Below are 21,355 nucleotides of genomic sequence, written 5' to 3'. Positions count from 1 at the left end.
TATATGTATTTTATCTTATGGATTTTTTGTATGGTATAAAATAACTGGCTTGTTTCTATTTTGTAAAGATAACTGTCACAAAATTTGCAGGAACCAACTAGCCTCAACAAAAAAAAACAGAATCCATTTGTCTATATTTAAGTGTAACAAAACAGAAGAAATGTGCCACCATTGGAAGGAAATTATTATAGCTATACATTCAAATTGGCAGAAGAGTACGCAATTTTTTGATGTTTGTTATTTAATTTGATTTTGACACGGAGCGTATTTGAGGTCTTTTTACGAATTGGAGCTTTCATTCCAGATGTTGATTGAACATTGCATTATACATCACAATGATAGAACGACATATCTGAGAGATTTTTGTTTCAGAAAATACTCAGAATAACATGGGAGATGTATAAATTTCACAATGAGACATGAAACACTAGATTTTTTTTGTAAACAATAAGAGAGAGAGAGCCTACCTTTGCCTTTATGTTGTTTGGGATTTCTGTACACAAAACGATCAAGAAATCTCATTAATGTAAAGTCTTGTAGAGGGTCTCCGGAATACTGGATGTGGTCACCCTAGCAGAAGTCACACAGGCAAAACATTTAATTTTACCAACTCACAACAGATACCATTTTTATAAATCCAATGAAATTTTTACAAGTAAACCCAGTAGGCAATGTTCCTAAAACTTGTTTTAATGATAAAACTGACACCTGATAAAGTATAAATTACAAAGAAGTTTAAGGAAGATCAGACCTAATAAATTTGTTGAGAGGAAGAATGGAAAAGTTACAACTGCTTGTTTAAAAAAACAAACCAAAGAACTGCGGACGCTGTAAATCAGCGACAAAAACAAAGTTGCTGGAAAAGCTCACCAAGTCTGGCAGCATCTGTGAAGGAAAATAAAGTTAACATTTTGGGCCCGGTGACCCTTCCTCAGAACTGATGGTGGGTGGGAAAGCGGTAGTTTATGTGCAGAAAATAAGGAGGTGGGTGGGCTTGGGAGTAAACAATAGCATAGAGCCTTGACAGAGAAGGACAGTTGGACAGACAAAAGAGTTGATGACAAATCAGGCTAGGAAGGTGAATAGTTGCTAATGGGGACTATTAGTGACTAACAACAGGGGGTGTTATCACATAGCCTGCCATTACACAAGTCCTGGTGTGTGGGGTAGGGAGGGTCTGGGACATGGGAGAGTTTAGGTCCTAAAATTATTGAACTCGATATTGAGTCTGGAGGGCTGCAGGGTCCCCAAGCAGAAAATGACGTGTTGTTCTTTCAGCTTGCATTGAGCTTCGCTGGAACAATGCAGCAAGCCAGAGACAGAGACGTTGGCCAGGGAACAGGGTCGTGTGTTAAAATGGCAGGAAACAGGTAGTACAGAGTCTCTTCTGCAAGCTGAACATAATGATCTGCGAAGTGGTCACCCAGTCTTACACTTGGTTTTTCCAAAGTAGAGGAGACCACATTGTGAGCAGCGAATGCAGGTGAAGTGTTATTTCACTTGGAAGGTATGCTTAAGCCTTTGGATAGTGGGGAGGGAGGAGGTAGGTTACAGAGGAAGGTACCATAGTGCTTTTTTTTGTCGGGGGGGGTAAGAGAGAAAGAAGTTTCCTGCAGAAGGCGGACAAGGGAGGGGGAGGAGAATAGGTGTCTGATGGTGGCATCTCGCTAGAGGTGGCGCAAACAGATCAGACAGCATTTGTTAGTCACTAATTGTCCCCATTAATAACTATTCACCCTCCCAGCCTGATCGTTATCAACTCTTTTGTCTGTTCAACTTGTCCTCTCTCTTAAGGCTCTATCCAACTGTTTACTTCCTACCCCACTCACCTCCCTACTTTCTGCATATAAGCAGATGTTTCCTAGTCACTTTAAGTTCTGAGGAAGGGTCACGGGACCCAAAATGTTAACTCAGTTTTTACCTTCGCAGATGCTGCCAGACCTGCTGAGCCTTTCCAGCAACTTTGTTTTGTAACAATTGCTAGTGGTGTTTTTGGGCTGAGCAGGACACATTAAATCCTTCTAGCGATTGAACTCGCAGGATATAATAACTTAACAATACCCATACAAACATTGTGAAGCGGAGAAGTGACATATGAGCCCAAGTGACATTTTGCAATACAATTCTTAATTTAAAACTAAAATCACTCAAGAACAAATTTGTTAACAGAAAGTTGGAGAAAGAAACTGGGAAAAACACAGAAGTAAAAACTGAAAAAAGAACTGCAGGTCCTGTAAATCAGGAACAAACACAGAAATTGCTACAAAAGCTCAGCAGGTCTGGCTGCATCTGGGGAGAGAAATCAGAGTTAATGTCAGAGGAGGAAGGGTCGCTCAATCCAAAACGTTAGAGTTAACGTTTTGGATTGAGCGAGTTGAACAGAGTTAACGTCAGAGGGGGAAGGGTCGCTCAATCCAAAATGTTAGAGTTAACGTTTTGGATTGAGCGAGTTGAACAGAGTTAACGTCAGAGGGGGAAGGGTCGCTCAATCCAAAATGTTAGAGTTAACGTTTTGGATTGAGTGACCCTTCCTCCTCTGATGTTAACTCTGATTTCTCTCCATAGATGCTGCCAGACTTGCTGAGCTTTTGTAGCAATTTCTGTTGTTAGAGAAAAGCACAAACTTCACAAGATATTTATCTATCTTACCTGCAGGATAGTTGTTGCAAAGAGTGTCACAGATGGGTGGAAGTGTTCACTTAGCTGGGATGTAGCACCAAAGGAAAATAAAATGTTAGGAAAAACTTTACACAGATCTAGAGGACATTTTGCTTTCATGCACATTTAGAATCAGGTTCCACAATTTTAAATAAAACACATTTAAAATTCCCACAAAGGGAAACAAGCTTTCTGCATCTAACCTGTCAATTCCTTCAAGATGCTTGTATGTTTCAATAATCATCTCTCATTCTAAATTCCAAGTACTGGTCCAATCTACACAAACTCTCTTCAAACTTCAATCTACATATTGACTGGACTAACCAAACTGGTAGCAATGTGATGGAGGATGACTTCCTGGAATGCATGAGGGATGATTTCCTTGACCAATATGTTGAGGTACCAATTAGAAAGCAAGCCATCCTAGACTGGGTATTGCGTAATGAGAGGGGATTAATTATTAATATTGTGGTCGAGATCGTTCGGGAAAGAGTGTCCATGATATGGTAGATTTCTTCATTAACTTGGAGAACAACAAATAAATCTGAAGCAAGGGTCCTGGACTTTAAGAAAGCTAACTTTGATGGTAGGAGGCATGCATTGGCTAGGACAAGCTGGCCAAGAGTACTCAAGGGATTGAGTGGATAGGCATTGCAGATATTTAAAGAACACATGGATGAAATTCAACAATTGCATATCCCTGTCTGGCTTACGAGTAAAACAGGGAAGGTGGTTCAAACATAATTAACAAGGGAAATCAGGTCCTATGTTATAGCCAAAAAGGAGGCAGATAAATTGGCCAGAAAAAGCAGCAGACCAGAGGATCGGGAGAAATTTAAAATTGAGCAGAAGACGACAAAGGTTTAGTTTCAAAAGGAGAAACAAAAATGAAAGTAGGCTTGTGGAAAACATAAAAACTGACTACAAAGGCTTCTAAATGAGTGAAGAGAAAAAGACATGAAGACAAATGTAGGTCTCTTGCAGTTATAATCATTTGAATTCATAATGGCCAAAGAGATGGCAGATCGGTTAAACAAATACTTTGTTATCTGTCTTCACTACGGAGGGCACAAATAATCTTCAGGAAATGTCAGAGGACAGACGGTCAAGCATGAAGGAGGAACTGAAGGAAATACTTATTAGTAAGGACACAGTATTGGGGGAGTTGATGGGATTAAAACCCACACAATTCCCAGGGCCTGATGCTCTGCATCCCAGAGTACGTAAAGAAGTGTCCTGAGAAATAGCAGATGCTTTGGTGATCATTTTCCAGCACTCTGTAAACTCTGGCCTGAAGGGTAGCTAATGTAACTGCACTCTTTAAAAAAGGGAGAGAGAAAATGGTGATTTATAGACTGGTTAACCTGACATCGGTGGTGGGGAAAATGCTGGCGTCAAATCATTAAGGATGTAATAATTGAGCATTTGGAAAGCAGTGACAGTATCAGTCCTAGTCAGCATGGATTCACTCAAGGGAAATTATGCTTGACAAATCTTTTAGAATTTAAAGGGTATGACCTCCCAGTAGATAATGGTGCATCAGCAGATGTTGTGTGTCTGGATTTTCAAAAGGCTTTTGCCAAGGTTAGTAAGAAAAATTATAGCTCATGGTATCAGAGGGAATATATTGACATGAACAGAGAACTGATTGGCAAACAGGAAGCAGAGAGTTAAAATAAACTGGTTCTTTTAAGAGTGGCAGGAATGACAACTGGGGTGTCACAAGGTTCAGTGCTGGGACCTCGGCTGTTCACAATATACACTAATGATTTGGACAAAGGAATTGAATGCTATATCTCCAAATTTGCAGATGACACTAAGCTGAGTGGCAATGCGTACTGTGAGGAGGATTCGAAGAGGCTGCAGGGTGACTTGGACAGGCTAGCTGAGTGAGCAAATACTTAGCAAATGCAATATAATGTGTATTAATGGGAGGTTATACATTTTGGTCACAAAAAAAACAGGAAGGCAGATCATCATCTGAATGGTAGCAGTTTAGGAAAAGGTGAGTTGCAACAAGATTTAGTTGTCATGGTGGAAGTTGCTGAAAATGCAGCAAGCAGTGAGAGAAGCTAATGGTATGCTCTCCTTCACAGCAAGAGGATTTGAGTATCAGTGTAACGATGTCTTGCTGCATTTACACAGGGCTTTTGGTGAGGCCACACCTTGCATACTGTGTGCAGTTTTGGTCTCCTAGTCCAGGGAAGGACATTCTTGTTATTGAGGGAGTCCAGCCAAAGTTCACCAGGCAGATTCCCAGGATGACGGAACTCAAATATGAGGAAAGACTAGATTGACTGAGCTTGTATGCACTGGAATTTAGAAGAATGAGGGGGGAGCTCATAGAAATATAAAACCCTGATGGAACTGGACAGGCTAGATGCAGGAAGAATGTTCCTGATTTTGGGGTCACAGTTTAAGAATAATGAGTAAGCCATTCAGAATTGAGACGAGGAAGAATTTCTTCACTCAGTTGTGAAACTTTGGAATTCTCTCCCACAGGAAGCTGTTGGGGCCAGTTCATTGGATACATTCAAGAGGGAGCTGGACATGACCCTTGTGGCTAAAGGGATTTAGGGGTATGGGGAGAGGGTGGTAATGGGATACTGAGATTGCATGATTAGCCATGATCGTATTGAATAGTGGTGTAGGCTCAAAAAGGGCCAAAAGGCCTCCTCCTACACCTATTTTCAATGTTTCGATAAGAAAAGCCCTCCATACCTGGGATGTCCGTCCAGAGAAGATTCACTAGGCTATCTCCAATGCCAGTATCTATTTCCTTAAGTAAGGGGCCCAAAACTGTTCACAATATTCCAGCTATGATCTGACTAATGATTTGTTTGGTTTTAGCAAAACATTCCTACTTCCGTACTCCACTCTTGTTGAAAGGAAGGCCAACACTCCATTTGCCTTCATTATTATCTGCTGAACTCGAGTGGTAGTATTTTAAGATTCAAGATCAAGGACTTTCAAACCCATGTCATAGCTAGTTGAAGATTTTCTCCATTTAAATATTATTCAGCTCATCTATTCTTCCCAGTGAATTGCAAAATCTCACATTTCATCTGCCAAGTTTTTAAAGTTTGTCCATATTAGTCTGCAGACTGTGTCATCCTCACCATTTGCCTTCCCACCTATTTTTGCGTCCTCTAAAACCCTGGCAACAGTACATTCATTTTTCTCATCCAAGTCATGAATATTTATTGTAAATAACTGCAACACCAATTCCTGCAGCACATCATCAGTTACACGTTAGATCCTGAAATGCCCTCCCAAATCTTTGTCTTTTATTGTAGCCAATCAACTGTCCATGATGATATATACAGGCATCATCATGGGTTCTCATCTTATTACGTAGCCTAATGTGTGTACCTTATCAAACACTTTCTGAAAATCCAATCGGATTACATCCACTGCTTCCTGATTATCAATCCTGCTTGTTACTTGCACGAAAAATGTGGTAAAATTTTCAGGCATGACTTTCCCTCCATAAAACAATGCTGGTTCTACTTAAGCATATTATGTACCTCTGAATGTTCTTGTATTACATCCTTCATAATAGACTCCAATATTTTCACAATGACAGACATTAAGATAACTGCCTTAAAGTTACCTGTTCTTTATCTCCTTCCTTTTCTAAATAAAAGTGGTTTTTCAATCCTCTGGGACTTGAAATTCTGGAAAAGATTCTTGGAAGACTACTACCAGTGCATCCACAATCTCTGAAGGTACCACTCGTAGTATCCATGGATGCATTTCATTAGGTCCAGCAACTTATCAGACTTTTTGCCCATTTGTTTCTTCTTCTTTTACTGATAACTATAATCATTGCCTATCTTTTTCCCCTTGAATGTATCATAAGTTTGAATGCTGTTAGTGTCTTCTATGGTGAGGGCTGATCCAAAGTATTATTCAATTCCTCTGCCTATTTCTAGTCCCCCATTAACGTTTCCCTAGACTCATCCTCTAAGGGCCCCGTGTGCACTTTGGCTTTTCTTTTGCTTTTATATTGTTAAATAAGTTCTTGCTGTCCATCTTTTTCATATTTTTCTCTCTTTTCTTCATGTCCTGACATTGTGATGAAGCTGCAGTGGCGTTGGAGGGTTGTCAGCAGTGGCGGCAGTGGACCAAGGACTCCTGACTTCGATAGGCCCGGAATTCAGGGGCTAGTCGGCTGTAATGGTGCTCGATGGACCACTGACTGCAGCAGTGGCAGTGCCGGAAGAGGTTTCTTGGCTTCGGTAGGCCCACAGCATGGACTTGGTGAGATTTCAACAGTGGCAGGAGCAGGGATTCCTGGCTTTGGGAGCCTGAATCGTGGACTTGGTGGGCCTTGGAAGGAAGATGTAACTCAAATGATGCTTTATTTTGGTGACAGCACTTCTCACTTTATCTTTCTAGGTATATGTGACAACAAATAAATAATTTAACCCCAATCTGATATTATTTGCAAGTTGACCCTCAGAGTTTATTTTCTCCCTTTTTTTTCAAAGGGAGTTGTCTTTTGATGGTCTTTAAAACTTTCCTAATCCTCTGGTTTATCAAAAATCTTAGCCTACACTACAGGAATATATAAAACTACATGAAGATCTTACCCATGGGACAAATCAAACCGTATTCCAAATCTGAAAGAATCCTGATTTCTAAATAATAAGTCATATCGTAATTATTATCATGTGAAGTATACACGTGGGACTTCATCTTAAAACATAACACTGTTTAATTCAATGTAAAGCATGACAAATTGTTACCCATCCCACCCTGTCACCACAAAATTACCAGGCAGACATACAAGAAAATACTGTCCACATGCTCAATTTCATAACTAAAAGGTGATTTGAGACTTTAATTGCAAGGACTTATCCTTTGTAGTTGACTAACACAACTGATGCAACTACAACCTTTTTTCATTAGGCATAAATCAAGTACTCTTAAGCTTAAAAGTGTCTTTTTTTAAAAATAAAAAGGCACTGCCACTATACACATAATATATAATATTTACTTAGTAAAGATGTATCTTACCACCTTCAATTCCCAGAGGCCAATGCGGTCTGCTCCACAAGCAAGGGGATTTCTATGGAATGGGTCATAGTTTCCCAGACACTTACCACCTAAAACAAAGGTCAGTGTTTGATAATGTTAGCAACATTTTAAATAATAGTAATTAATGTCAACAAAGCATATATTCCTCACTGGTACAGACAGTTTCCTTTTTTAAAAAAGGAACACTGCATTAAAATTTAGGCATCAAATTCTGTAATGTGATATTTTTAGGATTTACAATTAAAGGCACTCAGTACAAAAGCATAGAAATTATGCTGTGAACTACCTAACTCACTGTTTAAACCTCTGCTTGATTAGGTCATGCCAAGGCGGCAGTGGACACAGAGACAGAAGTTGAGGAAGAGTAGTTCGGTCAGAACGGAAAGATTTTTTAATAAAAGACAAAATAATGTAAATACTAGAGATCTGAAATAAAAACAAAGTCTTAGAGCAACTCAGCAACTCATGCTGCACCTATGAAGAGAAACAAAAAATTCAATAGGAGCAGAGGTGGTCATTCAGCCAACTGTATCTGCCAAGCCAGTCAATGAGATCAAAGGTGATCTGATAACCCTCAATTCCACGTTCCTGCCTTTTCCCCATAACCTGCGATTCCCTTAAAACATAGAACAGTACAGCACAGAAACAGGCCCGTCAGCTCAAAGTTGTGCCGAACATGATGCAAAATTAAATTAATCCTTCTGCCTGCCCATGGTCCATATCGCTCCATTCATATGCTTTCCAAAAGTCCCTTAAACACCCCTACGGTATCTGCCTCCTCCATCACCCCTGGCAGTGTGTTCCAGACTCCTACCTGTGTAAAAAAAAACTTTCCCTCTCATCTCCTTTGAAGATTCCCCCTCTCACCTTAAGTGCATGACCCTTATTTTATGAATCCCTTACTGTTTAGGAATGTCTATCTCAGCCCTGAATGTATTTAATAACCCAGCCTTGACATTCCTCAAAGGTAAAGAATTCTACAAGTTAACTACCTTCAGCAGAAAAGGAAAAGAAATTCTCCTCAGTGCTGTCTAAAATGGGTGACTTCTAATTCTGAGATTATGCCCTCTGGTCCTAGACTCCCGCACAGGGTGAAAATAATGCATCTATGCTCTCAAATCTCTGGAGAATCCTGTACATTTCATTAAGGTCACTCCTCATTTTTCTAAAACTTCAGTGAGTAAAGACCAATGTTTCCTCATGAAACAATCCTTCCATTCTGGAAATCAACTTAGAGAATCTTGCCTAGCCTGACTCCGCGTGCGCCAGTACGTCTTCCCTTCAGTAAGGGGTACAAAACTGTTTGCAGCAGTCCTGGTGTGATGTGACTCATGCTTTGCATATTTTTAGCAAGACCTCCCTATTTTAATACTCCATTCCCTTTGAAACATAGGCTAGCCGTCTAACTTGCTCCACTATTACCCACTTTTATAGAAGGGTGCCACAATCAACAATTTTCCAATCCGCTGGCACTTGTCCAGAATCTGACGGTGTTCGGAAGGTTACTGCCAGTACACCTGTGCAGCTACTTCCCTCAGTATCCTAGGATAGAACTCATCATCAGGTCCATGGGAATTGACATCCTTTAGACACCTTAGCTTCCCCTATATTTTTTCTCTATGTCGCCCCCCCCACCTTTTGCCTTCTAATTTAATAACTTTGGAATGTTATTTACATCTAAACAGTGAAACTGGTAAAGTATTTAGTCAACTCTGCCGGTATTTCCTGGTTCCCCATTATTACTAGCCCAATTGTTCTGTAAGGTACTATGCTCAATCTGGCCTTTCTCTTTCACTGGCCATTTTGAAAGTACTTGCTACTTTATCCTCATGGATTTAATCTTCATTTCTTTTGTTAGGTTTTTAATACTTTCCAACTCTAGTTCATCATTAATCTTTGTCACATCAAAAGTAAAACAAAACGTAAAATGTGATACCTTCCTTAACTTTCTTGCTATAGATATTGTATTATGATTCTCCTGACTAACTCACTCACAAGCACTCTATGTTTACGATACCACGCATTTCCATTCATTCATTCGTAAAACCAAGTTTTCGTAGTGCATTTTACTCTTACAAGATAAACTAAATTAAGCATCTCTTTCAAGGCTGCCAACCTATTACTGTTTCTTTACGTCTTTCAATTCTTATTGGCTGCATGCTGTTTAGACCTGTTTCTGTACCAAAGGCTACCCCTGAATAAGTGTTCATACTGTAAACTACTCTCACCAATGCCATCCATGCCATCACGTCTCCATAACTCACTTGAAATGATGGAGAGATTATAATATTAATTATCCCTTAGTAACTATCTCTTAGGACCTGAATAGGCTGTAAGACATCCAACAGTTTTCTCCACCAGCATGTCCATACAGTCTGCTGATTTTTATCTCTTTGAAATTTCCTTATAGAACTACATATTTCAATTAAGTCTGAGCTTCCCATTTCTGTCAGTTATTTCGGACTACTATCTTGTACTAATATACGGAGTTATACTTTTTAAATACATATTAAATAGGGCCACTACCCTCTTTAAGGAACTTACTATCAAAACAGTACTTCTATGAAACTGCATGAAGAGATAGACAGGAACTGTTAAAATCGGCAACAGTAAATGAAAGCTCACGACCCAGCTGCGGAATTTCAGTATAATATCCTCTATACTTTTTTTAAGTATACGTATAATTTCTCACTTCTTTAGATCATGTAGGTCTAGTATTTCTACTAACATTACTAACTTTAAAAACAAAAGGACTAACACCTCTTAATTATGCAAACTCAGACTGGACAGACATTCTAATCCCATCAGGAGTAATATCCAGCATTTAGCAAGTGGTTAAACTATCTCCTGTTTCCACAGGATAGGTGTCAGGCAAACTTGTGTACAATAGATACAACTATGTGACACCATCGTGCTAAAATTTTAATGTATGTAAAAACTGTGTATCAAAGAGGCTACTGTAAAACTGTCCTTCAGACTCCATCGCCTCCTCAAATTGTGCTACTGCAGATGCTCATTAAAGAGGCTAGTTTCGCTACTCACCGATCTTGATCATATTGAACATGATCCCACATTGTTTAAACATAGTCAGTTTATCCACTTTCTAGAAGCCTTTTTTACTGGATATATTTTTTCCATGAGCCATGAATATATTCAATAACTGCCACTGTTTAACCACTGTCTTTTCTGCTAAACTCATTTCCGAGTCCATGAATAAGTTTATAGTGTAAGAAATAGGAGCAGGGGTAGGTCATTTGTCCCTTCAAGTCTGCTCCACAATTCAACAAGATCATGACTGAGCTGCCTCAGGTCTTAATCCCAACCCCTGCCTCCTCATCTTTAGTACCAGCACACGAAACTCTTCAATATAGCACAAATCTACCCCCCCTTCCCCAAATACTTTAAGTGATTGCACCTCTGCATCTCTCGAATGTAGAAAGATATTCACTACTCTCAAAGAAGAAATTACTTTACATCTCAGTTTTAAATGAATGTTCCTTTATTCTCTAACTCTTAAACCTGGTTCAAGATACCCCAGCATAGAACCATTTTCTGAACATCCACATGTCAAGTACCCTCAAAATCTTAATTGTTTCATTAAGTTTGGCCCTCATTCTTCTAAACTCTAACAGTTGAAGACCTAATCTCTTTTCAGCTGCCTTTAACATCAATACCTCCTTTCTTAATACGATGACCAAAACAGTACATGGTTACTGCAGATGCAGTCTTACCAACACTGGGGACAGTAGCAATAAGGCTTGTCTATTTTTAAAAGTTCAATCTGCTAGCAATAAAACCCAAAATTCAAATTGCCTATTTGCTTGCTGCACATGCATGCTAACTGCAGTGGGACAGACATCACACGACAAATCAGGAACACAAGGGAGATAGCTTCAGTGTGTTTGTGCTAAGGATTTATCGTGCGATTGCTTGATTACTTGAAACAAATAGTGAAGCCAACTCTTACTAACAAAGCCACCCCTCCACAATTTTCTACTTGCGGTCTTTTTTAAAAGTCACATACACCTGAATATTTGATTGCTTTATAACCATGTTTCCATTCTGAGTCCAATATGATCTTCTTCAGAACTGCTCGACATTTGTTTTCGATGTTGTCAAATTATGACTAACAAGCTTGCAAAAGAAAAAAAATTGCCCCACACCAGCTGATCCCAATAGCTTATCACCTTGATTTTTGTGATGCAACCATGATCCAGATGTCGTTGACTCTGCTTTGGCTTTTACAATATTATTCTGTACATCTTTTTGTTCTTTGGCAGCATGTCTTTCATCAACATCAATATATTTCTTCCCTTCATCTGATTTCTTCTTCACCTTTTCATCAAGATCTTCAAATATCTCTTCTTCATCACTGTTATCAATATCTTTAAAATGTTCTTCTTCATCAGATTCCTGAACAAAAAAAAAATTTATTTGACATGTAATGATTTATTAGAATCACTGACATTGTCAGGAAATTGTTTATTTAATGAAACAACTATATCACCTGTAGAATCTACTACTAAGGCTGTTGGTCCCAGTTCATGCTGGGGGTCACACTTCCACATGGGGAGGTGTTGAGAACTGGTAGCAGTCTCCAGATTTTTGCACAATTAGCCTTCTTTATTCAAGACATTCAAAAAACATGTATCAGTGAGCCACTAAATTACAAGGGCATATCATTTCAAGATACATAAATTTATATCCTAGGTGAAGGATCTAAAGTCTTGTATCTCAGATTTTTGGAATTAAACCAAACAATTAACCCCAGTAGTGACTTTATCATTTTCAAATACTACTTGAATCCATGCTTAATATATCAATATGCCTGAATTCATAAATTCTCCTGCGTTATTTGATAAATTTGTAATCAAATGGACTGTTTAAAATAATCTACTTTCACTCAAAATCTAATGCATTTTAAATTCATATTTAAACCTGAAAGAATTTATAAAACCTTACTTTGACACTATTTGACACAAAACTCATTGCGATACACACAAAACTTAATAATGGATAAGTCTATAGCAAGAGTGCCAAATAATACCTTTTATGTGAAAGAAGAAAATAACATGAGACACAATGGACTAATAAAATAGTGAAAGCAATACCCCATGTTCCTGTAACAGGACTCGGATGCCTGGCTTCAGTTTCAAAATCTCGGAAATGAGATAGAGAGCTCCACATATAAACGCTGGCGTTTGGCCACAAGCAGCTTGCAAGATCCGTTTTATAAATGCTTTAACACGACGAAGCACAACATCAGACTTCAAAGACTTGTATAGCAAATTCAAAAACATGGCTTGTTTAGAACATTGTGCCAGTCCTGGATCCAACAATTTCCTGCATATGAAAGTCAGATTATGTACTTTTTTGAAAAAAAACAGGTGTAGAAATACATTAACCCTTAACTCACTTATATTGAATTACTGAAGTAGTACAGACAGCCATTTCACTTCTGCAGCCATCATGCTACCTCCATACTGGAACCATCTACACTAAATAATTTTTCTGAATTCCTTAACATTTTTCTATGTTTATCTAACTTCCTCTTCAGTGCTGTGATGGCTTCTGCCTCAAAAGCTGGTGTCACTGTTTTTCCACACTGTAATAAGAATATTCCAGGCTCCAATGTTATACTTTTATGTCTGACTATTTTGTACTGATTCGCTTGTGTAAATAATCTTTCGTTATTCACCTGTTTTTACATTTTGAGCACATGTACATGTTGATCTAAAGTGCCTGTGCTGCATGATCATGCAGTATGCATAATTCCAAAATAACCAGTCCTGAACCAAAGCTAACTTCTGGCTTTATCGAAGCAAGGTGCAGAACAAAATTTACAGAACCCTTCAAGTTGCAATGGATTTATTTGTTCTGTGTTTTCCAATTTATGAGAGAGCCCATTACTGTCACAATCGTAAAAATTAACTTGAAGGCAAGTACATAAATTGATTTGTGTGGATACTTCAGAACAACGTTCCCCTAAATCTCTACTTTTGGTGACCCTATTTCAAGGCTTGAAAGCCACTGCAACAAGGGAAGTGCGAAGCGGGCAGGCAGACTCCGTGGCAAACACTGCTGTCTTGGAGCTCATGATCCTAAAGTGTCAGCTCGTAACTCCACTTGAAGTCCTGGCTCTGACCTTGAGAAACTCTGTCTTAGATTTTGAAAGGCCTTGTGCCACAACAGGGCAAATTGTTATTTTATGTGATTCATTGAAGCATATTTTTCTGATCCTAGCCAGACTTGAATCAGTAAGAGCAATTCAGGAAATTATATTGCAAAGTAGGCAAATGCCTGTCCTCGATTTTTGCCAACCACTTCAATTACAATAGAAATTAAGACAATGCACTTACAGCACATATAAGTATTATCTGCCTCAACTGTATTGCTCACCCAAACAGTAAGAAGGCAAGCTAATTAAAAGTATAAGCCAGGGCTTTAAAGGGAGAGACCGCAGTAAGCATAACAAAATAATGAATAAGACTTATTTAGCCAGGAAATAAAAATCACTAAGCTAAAACCATTTAATTGTTTCGTAGAGATAACAAGGTGTAGAGCTGGATGAACACAGTAGGCCAAGCAGCATCATCGGAGCAGGAAAGCTGACATTTCAGGCCTAGACCCCTCTTCAGAAATGGGGGAGGGGAAGGAGATTCTGAAATAAATAGGGAGAGAGGGGGAGGTGGATCGAAGATGGATAGAGGAGAAGATAGATGGAGAGGAGACAGACTGGTCAAAAAGGCGGGGATGGAGTCAGTAATGGTGAGTGTAGATGGGGAGGTAGGGAGGAGATAAGTCAGTCCACGGAGGACGGACAGGTCAAGGGGGTGGGATGAGGAAACGCCGGTGCAGCTTGAGATGGAAGGAGGGGATAGGTGGAAGGACAGGTTAGGGAGGCAGGGATGAGCTGGGCTGGTTTTGGGATGCAGTAGGGGGAGGGGAGATTTTGAGGCTTGTGAAATCCACATTGATACCATTGGGCTGCAGGGTTCCCAAGCAGAATATGAGTTGCTGTTCCTGCAACCTTCGGGTGGCATCATTGTGGCACTGCAGGAGGCCCATGATGGACATGTCGTCTAAAGAATGGGAGTGGGAGTGGAAATGGTTCGCGATGGGGAGTTGCAGTTGTTTAGTGCGAGCTGAGCGTAGGTGTTCTGCAACATGGTCCCCAAGCCTCCGCTTGGTTTCCCTGATGTACAGGAGGCCACTTTGGGAGCAGTGGATGCAGTACACCACATTATCAGGTGTGCAGGTGAACACCTGCTTGATGTGGAAAGTCTTCTTGGGGCTTGGGATGGGGGTGAGCAGGGAGGTGTAGCACTTCCTGCGGTTGCAGGGAAAAGTGCTGGGTGTAGTGGAGCTGGAAGGGAGAGTGGAGTGGACAAGGGAGTCATGGAGAGAGTGGTCCCTCCGGAAGACAGATAAGGATGGGGAGGAAAAAAAGTCTTTGGTGGTGGGCAGAATGTCTATGTAACTGGGAGGCAACTTTTACATAGTAACCATTCACACAATTTCAGATAATTCAGTTACCAAATTTTATATCTTTATGTGAAGTTACTTCATATTTAATTATTCTTGCATACTTGAGTGTGAAGGATAGTTGATTTTAAACAAAAAGGTCAATGAAAGCACATTGGAATTTTTTAAAACCAGACATTCTTGAAAATTATGTTTTTTGATAACTGGTTGTTACCGAGTTGGAGACAGAAAGGAGCAGTCTTGAAGGGTTCCAACTCAAATCATTGACTTTTCTGCTCCTTGGATGCTGTCTGACTTACTGTGCTTTTCCAGCCTCTCATTTTTTTGACGCTTGCCTGAGCTTACGACTGTCAGATTACAGCTTCTGCTTACAGGGATTGTTCAGATTTCCTGAGAAGCTGAGTCTGTCAAGATCCCAGGAACAACTGCTTATGTTATTGACATCTGTCTACATGTGCCAGAATACCAGACAGTTGAATATTTCATAATTTATACTTTATTTTGCCTTCAAGAACTAAGACGTATTGGCAAGAAGTGCCTTCTCCCAGCCTCCCAAAGTGAAGTGTAGACATTTTCACTTTGCAAACTAAGTGTGTTAACCAGTTTTGCATCTTCTTTCAGTTTCTTGTTTAATAAATGCAATGACTGATTTATCATAAAAGCAACCTAATTGATTTTTTTTGAAAGTTGAACCTATATAGCAAAAAACATGTGATCTGCCAAATCAGAAACCAGGTAAAACAATTTATTAACGTGTGAACTGTGGAATAATGGGACTAGAGAAACACTGCACTCCGGTCATCTCAGTTGTAACATAAAAGGTCCTGCCTTTAAAATTCCAGGGGGTGTTCATGTTTTCAAAATGAATAATTGGTAGTTGACATTAAAATAAGGGAGGAACTGCAAACTAGGATTATAGTGTAGTTAATGGCAACAGAATCCATAAACATCATGAATAATGAAAGGTTATTTCTCTCTAACCTATGAAGATTAAGACAATGCACAGCACAGAAACAGGCTAATGAGTGAAACAGTGCATGCTGAATGCTCCACATGGGCCAACCCAACTCTATAAAGATTCAAAGAGTAAAATGGATATGGCAATCTGCACCCCTCTCCCAGTGCGTAAAAATTTTGTAAGATTGTTGATTCATTTGGAGAACTCAAATTAAGTCTTATAATCAACAGAAGTAAGCAACCAATGGGGAAATCAAACAAAAAACATTTAACTTGATATAAGAATTTCAGACTACCAGGATATTTCAAGACAAGTATTCAATATATTTCCATTATTAGGCATAAATTATTCACTAGACTAGTTCCATAATACCTTTCACATTGGGATTTAACATTCATTTGCTTTCTGTTGCGTTTTATTTCAGTAATTTATACTAACATTGGATTAGCTGGTTTTGAGTCTCTCCTGATGATGCCTTACTGTCAGTTCTTACACTAAATTCAACCCAGGCCAATTATCAAAAATCAATTCCAATGTTTCCAAGGAAGCAATCTAGTAACACAAAACAGTTTGCATATTTATGATTGGTAATTCATTCTGTTATAAATGTGGTAATTTTACTTCACTTCTTGATAAACTAGAATCTTTCAATTTATATATTCCTGCATACCAAGTATGTCAGATACCTTTTGTAACTTACACAACATTTAAATGTACATTAAAAAAAAGTCAATGAGTTACAATTAATTAAGTTCATTCTCATTAAGTTGATAGACGTTACAATCAGCAAAACAGAGTGCTACATCCAAGATCATAACGGCTCTTCCGAACCAGGTATAGTACTCTGGGATAGGGACATACAAAAAGATTTTTTTTTTAAAACTTTACCTCAGCCTCAGAGAAGCATTCCTACTTTAACATCTACTATATATCTATTTCTTATATCACCTCAGCATATGCATCCCAGTGGAAAGATGGGGAAAGAGAAAGAAACGTGAGGGTTCAAATACACAGATTAAAATATTATGGACAGGTACAAAACAATAAAAGGGTGATATTTAGGAAGTGAACAGAAAGGGTTTGAAGTTATGTTTCTTTATCTCCTTGGACAGACCAGACAGAATACTGAGATCACTCCTGGGCACCACATCAGAAAAGATATACTGACCCAGACTTTAAGAACAATTGTCTCACAAAATTAGGATAAATTTCTTCAAATTTCAAAGTTGAGGAGTTACATTATAAATTTCAAGATATTAAGGAGAACGGGGAGTTGTTTCTTTGTTAATTGTGAGTCAAGAATTAGAGTCCATGATTTAAAAAACAGAGAGCCAGGTCTTTTAGGAATGGAATTAGCCAACAGTAAGAACTTGGAACTCTGCAAACAGGAATTAAGGTTATGCTAATATTAATTTTAAAACAAAGATTGACAATTTTTTGTTAGCCAAAAGCATCAAGTGATCTGGAGGTAAAAGTTAGTATATGGAGTTATGTTACTGAAAGTGATCTTAATGAATGGTGGAACAGACTTGAGGGTCTAAAATGGCTTATTCCTTTTCCTATGTCTCTAAATGAATGAAAAAAACAATAGTGAGAAAGATAAATCTCTATAAAAGGAGGCTTTTTAATTACTGGAACAGTCTATCAATTACATCATATTCTTGAACATTTCTTCTACATACCACAACTTTATTCTAAACGTTACAACTTTAAGGCTATCGTATTTTTATTCTAATGCATCTTCTCTGAAGCTATTTGAATCTTTAAATAACTCCAGTTTGTCTTAAAAAAATTTACGTAAGTAAATTTTACCTGTAAAGTGCTACATAATATCGATTGGACACAGTTTGTCGGGAGTCCATGACCTGAAAGAGTAGCATTAGTGCTTGGACACTTGTGGTGAAGTTCACAACATGTACAATCCTGTACAAAGTATCCATTTGTTCCATCATCTTTTCATCATCCATTTTTGAATAAGGATAAGCTCGATTCACACCTGACAGCAAGGCACTTAGCATTTTAGAGTCTAGTTCTGCTTTTTTAACATAGCCATGGAAAAATGAAAAGTAAATGGATATTAGCTTCCCAGCCAGATCACACTCTTCATGGCTCAGGACCATTTGGTTGAGAAAGCAAATGGCATAGTACTGGGCTTTCAGGCTAATGTTAGGCCTGTACAGAAGTCTCTCAACTTCACAACACACAACAGTTTTCATATTGGGATGCTTATGGAGTAAAGTTTCCAAAAGGTAGGAGGCCTTTGTGGCCAATTTATATTGTGGGTCTCCTAATTTATTCACTAGTTGTGTCAACAGGGCTTTCTCTTGTTCTGGCTTATTACACAAGATCTCATGGACTGTTGTCAAGGCACGAGCTTTTGTTGCTTGAACTGCATCATGGGCCAAAGTTTCCAAGGCTTGCACAAACTCTGCAAACTGATGCTTCAGCAGGTGTTCGAAGTACCACAATATTAGACGCTTGTCTCGGGCATCCTTGTTCCCACTAGCAAGCTCCTCTAGGATTTTAAAGGGATGCTGGGAGAAAGTTTGCAGTTTTCGATTGTGTGGAAGTAGCTCTGAGATCAGTAGTTCTGTTAATGTAGTCAAAGCCATTAAACATTGCTGCCGACTTCCCTTCTTCTTGATTTGGTTGATTAATTCTTGCACGAAGTGTAGAGTATGCACTGGAGCATCTTGTATCATAAGTGTCATAGCTGCCATTCTATCTGCTAATGTGCCTGTTTTGACGACAGTTTTTATCCATGTTGAATTTGCTCCTCTTTGGGCATTTTTCTTACTCCTGTAAAGATTGATCTCATGCTCATATAGCTGTTTAGCTAGATTTCTATACTGTGAGATGAGTGACTCATGTTGTGACTCAGAACTGTGCTCATTGGTATACTCCATATTATACCACTTTCCTCCTGGTTTTATCAATAAGTATGATTTGGGTTCAAATTCAAAGGTGACCTGTTTCTTAGCTTTCCTGTTTAGTAACTCAGAGGGACGAGATACTTCCTGATCTTGAATGAGTTTTTTCTTTTCCTTCCTTCCAGGAAATTTCTTTTGTTCATCCTTTCTATCTTGCAATTTCTCTTTCACCTTTTCATGTTTTTTATTCTTTTCTTTCTGGTCAACTCTTTTTTTCTTTTTTATTTCATTTTCATTTTCAATGCATTCTTCACTTGTCTCAAGCAGAAATTTGGAATATTTGCTTATGCCTATTTTGTTGATGAAGGCTTCTAATTCACCTTCTTTCAGATCATCTATTGCATTTTTTTTTCCACCATCAATTAATTCTTCATTGTCATTTAAAGAATACAGCATTATATAGTCAGCCTGCAGAGAAAAGGAAACTGTTTTAACAGAAGAGTCAATACCACAAATATTTTACTGAAATCAGGTCCTATTATCCTGGACTAGTCATATGATGACATTATGCATGACAGTCTGTTAATCTAGGACAGGATTAAAATAATTGTATTTTACAACAGGGCCTTTAATGGAGTAAAGATTTTCCAACACACTTCACAAGAGCACTATCTGACCAAAAATTAATACAGCCCATAAAGAGATATTAGGACAGATGTCCAAAAACTTCAAAAGGCTTAAGAATCATCTTAAAAGAGACATTTTCAGGGAAGGAATTCCAGAGTTTAGGGGTTCACACAGCTGAAAACATGGCTGACAATAGTGGGATAAAGAACATAAAAGGCCAAAATTGTGGAATTGCAAAATTCTCAGTGTGTTGTGGGATTGGAAGTCATTAGAGAGATGGGGACAGGTAAAGCCAAGGAAAAATGTAATACCAAAACTACAATATAAGCATGATGCTTTGTAAATCTTTCTTTCTATATACTGAAGAGTTAAAGCAACTCAAACGACTCATAGCAGTTTACACTCCCAGTAAAGTCCTTTTTGAATCACAATAGGCTGAGCAACTCAGTTTTCCAGCCTTCTGTAATATAGGTTATTTCATAAGGTACCTCATTGCAGGCTGATATAGAAGTTACAATCTCAAGGGATCTGGGGTGGACTGGCGAGATGTATAACCATGCCAGTTTTGCACCACACACTAAATAAAAACCGGAAAAACTGCAGATGCTGTAAATCAGGAACAAAAACAGAAATTGCCAGAAAAGCTCAGCAGGTTTTCAGAATGTTCTGAGGAAGGGTCACCAGTCCCAAAATGTTAACTCTGAGTTTTCTTCACAAATACTGCCTGACCTGCTGAGCTTTTCCAGCAATTTCTGTATACAAACACACACACACGCACACAGCCTGTTTCAACTGAGCCAACTAGGAGACAACCTATTGTCTTATTCATTTCTCAGGGCAATGCCTTAACTCATCTGTCAACCTGCCTGAATTTAAATTTGAACAGATTGGCAGTTAATTATCAGTTATCATTGACAACTGCATTGTCTATGGCAATGCTTCTTGCAATCACAGTCCATCTGCCAATTAAGAAACACTTTCCTGAAACAATATAGATGTTGAAATAAAACAAAGAACTGCAGACACTGAAAAACTGAACCAGAAATAGAAAGTACTGAAGAAATGCAGTGGAACTGGCAGCTTCTGTGGAGAGAGAATCAGAGTTAATGTTTTAATTTTCACGACCCTTCTTCAGAACTGTAAGCAAGCAGGAAGGGCAGCATTTATGCCAATGATGGGGTTGGGGCAAGAAGCGAATAGAATACCTAGAGATCAGAGAACAGAAAAAAGGGGATTGCTGATAATAAAGATAATTAGGGAGATAATACTGAGTAGGATGCTAATGAGAAGTATAACTGGTTGAAAATGGGTTGGCTTTGCTGGGAGAAATACAGAAAAAAACAGTTCCTAGGAATGTGGGGGCAGCTAATGTGGAGAAGGGTGTTCACATTGTTAAATTGTTGACAACCCTGAAGACTCTAAATACTTAGGTGGAAAGCAAGGTGCAGTTCCTTCAGCTTTCTTGAGCTTTGCTGGAGCATTACAGCAGGGTCCAGAAGAAACGTTGGCATGGGAACATGATGATGTGTTGAATTGGCAGGGGTTTTCTCCGGGTGCTCCGGTTTCCTCCCACAGTCCAAAGATATGCAGGCTAGGTGGATCAGCCATGCCAAATTGCCTGTAGTGTTCAGGGGTGTGTGCGCTATAGGGGGATGGGTCTGGGTGGGGTGCTTCAAGGGACGGTGTGGACTTGTTGGGCTGAAGGGCCTGTTTC

General features: G+C 38.9%; 1 protein-coding gene across 2 annotated transcripts in view; it reads right to left on the bottom strand.

Moving 5' to 3' along the window:
• cebpz (CCAAT enhancer binding protein zeta) overlaps positions 1-21,355 on the bottom strand; it is a 36,980-nt gene that overhangs the window by 14,381 nt on the left and 1,244 nt on the right. The window contains exons 2-7 of one of the 2 annotated variants that reach the window (XM_048535742.2): positions 17,957-19,482; positions 12,813-13,044; positions 11,889-12,114; positions 7,681-7,769; positions 2,650-2,703; positions 468-570 (exon numbers count right to left, since the gene is read on the bottom strand). In XM_048535742.2, the coding sequence (XP_048391699.2) occupies positions 468-570; positions 2,650-2,703; positions 7,681-7,769; positions 11,889-12,114; positions 12,813-13,044; positions 17,957-19,482 (2,230 nt within the window). The remainder of the gene's footprint in view (positions 1-467; positions 571-2,649; positions 2,704-7,680; positions 7,770-11,888; positions 12,115-12,812; positions 13,045-17,956; positions 19,483-21,355) is intronic. The other variant, XM_048535743.2, reaches the window with a different exon arrangement.

This window comes from Stegostoma tigrinum, chromosome 9 (assembly GCF_030684315.1).
Source record: "Stegostoma tigrinum isolate sSteTig4 chromosome 9, sSteTig4.hap1, whole genome shotgun sequence".
In the NCBI taxonomy this organism is placed as follows: Eukaryota; Metazoa; Chordata; class Chondrichthyes; order Orectolobiformes; family Stegostomatidae; genus Stegostoma; species Stegostoma tigrinum.
This window is presented reverse-complemented; position numbering and strand designations above follow the sequence as displayed.